We start from the raw sequence: 3,607 nt of genomic DNA, 5'->3' as shown, positions 1-3,607 counted from the left end.
CCCCAGGGCAGAGGCGTGGGAGCTCGAAGGCCGCGCCTGGTGGGCACCACGGAGGCCTCCCCTCGAGTGGACAAGGGTCGGGTCAGCAGCACCTGGGGGCCAGGGAACACCTGCTCTCCCAGCACGTCCATGACCCGCCCGCCCGGCCCACACCAGCTGCCCTTGCCCCCTGTGAGGCCGCCCTGGGAGCGAGGGGAGAGGGCAGCGCAGGGGCCAGTGGGCACAGTGCCACCCCAGCTCCCGAGGCTGCTTCCTCTCCGAGAGGAGGTCCCTGCACAGCCTGGATCTCCCTGCCCGTCCTCTGTCCCCGTCGAACACGCCTCCACATGGCAAGTGGCGGACGACTGACAGAAAGGGAGAGGAGGAGCCTGGAGGGAGTGAGGGAAGGAGGCAGAAAAGAGAGAAGCCGAGGAGGAGGGGAAGAAAGGGAGGCCCGGCCAGCATCGACCGGTTCGATTCCCGCTCAGGGCACAGGCCTGGGTGGCGGGCTCCATCCCCAGTGCGGGGCGTGCAACAGGCAGCTGATCCATGATTCTCCCTCATCATTGATGTTTCTCTCCCTCTCCCTTCCTCTCTGCAATCAATACAAACACATTTTTAAAAAAGAGCGGGGGGGAAGGGAAGGAGGGAAAGGTGGGGAGAGGGGAGGTGGACGAGCCACAGGGACAGAGTGAAGACGGCGACACAGATGGTGGAGAAAGTAGCCGGGAGGGGGAGGAGGCGGGTGCGGAGCAGGCCCAGAGCCCAGGACCCGTGAGGCCAGGCCAGGCCCCTCGGAGGGAACTGGGGCTCCCTCGGGCCGGCAGTGCCCAGGAGCTGTCACTCTTTGGGGCCGCCCTCCTGCCACCCTGAAGCCGGGCAGGGGCCTCGGGAGGCCATGCTCGGGCAAGGCCACACCCACTGGGGCCGTGTGGGGCAGTGGCTGAGGCTCAGGGGCCACTTCTCCCCACGTTCAGGGGACCTGCCTGTCAGGGGAGCGGGGCCCCCAGTCTCCTTAGGCTCCAGCCAAGCTAGAGCCTCCCAATCCCTCCCCTGGGACCCTCTGGGGCCTGCGTTCCAGAAGCAGATCAACACCCCTGAAGCCAGGCTGTCCCGGCTCCGCACGCCGCCAGCTACTCCCTGACCCTCCCCAAACCAGCCTCGCAGCTCCCGCTGAACCAGCCTGGGAGGGGCCTGCGGGCACCTGAGGAGGCAGGCGAGAGCCCTGCCCTTGTTTCCTAGGAAACAGACGCTCTCTCGGTCCGGGCTCTGAGGCAGAGGCTGCCTTCTCTCTGCCAGCCCTGTCCTGCTCTCCCTCTGGGGCACCTGGCTGGGTCTCCCTGCCCCTCCCTCTCACTCCAAGTTCCCCATCGAACATGCCTCCACATGGCAAGTGGTGGCCGAGCTGTGCCCTCCTCCATAGAGATAAGGCCCCAGGAGGGAGGGAGTGCCAGGCGTCAGGGGCGGGCAGAGAGGAGGCAGAGCCTCTGAGAACAGACGGGGCAGCGGGCCCCAACCTGGTCACAGCAGCCCATGCGGAGCTGCCCTGGGGCTCTCGCTCCCGGCCTCCTACACTCTCTTGGGACACCTGCTCCTGACCCCACGGAGGACCGTCCCCACCCAGCCCCCAGGCTCCGCCAGGCCAGGTGGGCACCGCCTGGGGAGGTGGCTCCGGCAGCATGCAGCCCGGAGGTGGAGCTGATGAGAGGTGAGCGTATGACGCGGCCCGAGGGCAGCTGAGATGTGGGCGGTGTGAGGGGACAGGGGAGGCATTACCCCATGAAGCTCCTACAACAGGGAGTCCAGCAACAAGGAGACAAAGAGAAGAGAGTCAGTGAGGAGGCCTGGCTGGGCGAGAGGAGGCCCCGCCCTCCGCGCCTGCGGGTCGTCCTGTCTCTGCCTCTCCTGCCACCACTCGCCCTGGGACCCTAGCTCCGCCCAGCCCCACACCTGCCCCAGCCCCAGGCCCAGACACGCAGGCTGAGCATCACTTGCTGGGGAACCAGAGAAAATGGCCGGGACCCCAGGACGGCGCCCACCAGCACCCCAGCTCCGCCCATGGGAGCCACCGAGGGCAGGGGGGCTGCCCAGAGGCCGAGAGCAAACCAGCCCGAGGCTGCCCCCAACTTTAGAACCAGGGCTGGTCGGGACGCACCGGCTAGAGGTCCTCCCACCCGGCCCAGGCCAAGCAGAAGGACGGAGCTACAGGCAGCCTGGAGGCCAGTGGTCCCCGTACACCCCACCGCGCATCTGGGGGCTGCAGACGTGGGTACTTACGAGAAGGCAAACGCCACCAGGGCCCCACTGACCACAATGAAGTCCAGAATGTTCCACAGGTCCCGGAAGTAGGCCCCCGGGTGCAGCAGCAGTCCCAGGTCAATCATCTTCAGGGAGAAGTGCAGTTTAGGCCAGTTACTTCAGGGAAAGGGCGGGCAGACCCAGAGCCGCGGGGTGGGGGAGGGGGCCCAGGTCACGTCCTCCTGCCCGATATCCGGAAAGCGGGGACCCTGGTCAGGCATGTGGGGCGCTCTCCCCGCTGACTGACGCTGCGGTGAGTCCGTAGTGAGCGACCCTCCCGAGTCCCCGTGTGTGTGGGGGGGGCATGTGAGAGCCCCGAGGGAGGCTGGGTCACTCACCTTTATCACCATCTCGAAGGTGAAGACGCCCGTGAAGATGTAGTCCATGTACTTCAGGACCTGCAACCCGGGGAATGCTCTCAGAAGGCCAGCCCGCCGCTGGGTGCTTGGGCTCCAGGTCCCCCCGACCTCGGGGCGGACAACCCGTCAGCCAGGGCCCATCTGCCCTCTTCCTGCTGCTCCTGGCAGGCGCGGAGCTGGGCCCTGGCCGCCCCTGCACCCCACAGCGCTCACGTTGTTCCGGGGCGAGTCTGCGCGCACGGGGTCCTCGGCGGCCAGGGCGATGCTGCTCAGTGCGATGACCACGAGGATGACCATCTCGAAGTACCGCATGGTCACAATGTAGTGGCAGAGGCGGCGGAGCCTGGGGGCAAAGTGGGGCTCAGCCGGGGTCCCTCCCTGCCGCCCGCTTGGTCTCTCCCGCAGGAAGCTGGGCTCTGAGCTGGTGGGCGGTGCTGAGGCCCAGAGGGCGCCCTGGGAAGGGGCGGCTGCAGGGATGCAGCGGGCTGAGCGCTGCTGTTCCAATGGGGGGTCACTGAACACAGGGCACAGGCTGGGCAGGATGACGCCGGAGAGTCCCCAGAGGCGGGGAGACCCCTCTGCGGGAACAGTGAGGCTGACCCAGTGACCAGGAGGAGGACCCGGGCCGCCGTGTCACCTGCCGGGCACACCTTGCACCTAGCGGTCATGTGCGTGTGGGTCAGGGGCCGTGGGCGAGCGGCATGGCACAGGCGGGCGGGGGGCACTCACAGGTTGGTGGGGCTGAGACAGAACATGGAGCTGTAGGGGACGACGGGCCGGGGGCCGCTCCGCATCACGCCATCGGCCTCCCCCTCCTTCCCCTCCGCCTGGCTCTCCAGGTCCACGTTGCCACCTGCAAGGGAGGGGCCGCCCGGTGAGGGGGTGCCGCACAGGTCTCACAGGCGACAGGTGCTGTCCGGGCTCCCTCACGGGAAAGGCGTGTGGCTGGGAGCCCCGCTCCCTCAGCCCCG

The 3,607-nt window shown here is 67.9% G+C and overlaps 1 protein-coding gene across 1 annotated transcript in view; it reads right to left on the bottom strand.

Moving 5' to 3' along the window:
- The window catches only part of CACNA1B (calcium voltage-gated channel subunit alpha1 B), a gene marked incomplete at its 3' end in the record, with an annotated part of 199,377 nt that overhangs the window by 43,050 nt on the left and 152,720 nt on the right, over positions 1 to 3,607 (bottom strand). The window contains exons 23-27 of the mRNA XM_015572355.1: positions 3,366 to 3,489; positions 2,850 to 2,979; positions 2,616 to 2,675; positions 2,257 to 2,363; positions 1,756 to 1,767 (exon numbers count right to left, since the gene is read on the bottom strand). Of these exons, the coding sequence (XP_015427841.1) occupies positions 1,756 to 1,767; positions 2,257 to 2,363; positions 2,616 to 2,675; positions 2,850 to 2,979; positions 3,366 to 3,489 (433 nt within the window). The remainder of the gene's footprint in view (positions 1 to 1,755; positions 1,768 to 2,256; positions 2,364 to 2,615; positions 2,676 to 2,849; positions 2,980 to 3,365; positions 3,490 to 3,607) is intronic.

This window comes from Myotis davidii, unplaced genomic scaffold (genome assembly GCF_000327345.1).
Source record: "Myotis davidii unplaced genomic scaffold, ASM32734v1 scaffold609, whole genome shotgun sequence".
NCBI lineage: Eukaryota > Metazoa > Chordata > Mammalia > Chiroptera > Vespertilionidae > Myotis > Myotis davidii.
This window is presented reverse-complemented; position numbering and strand designations above follow the sequence as displayed.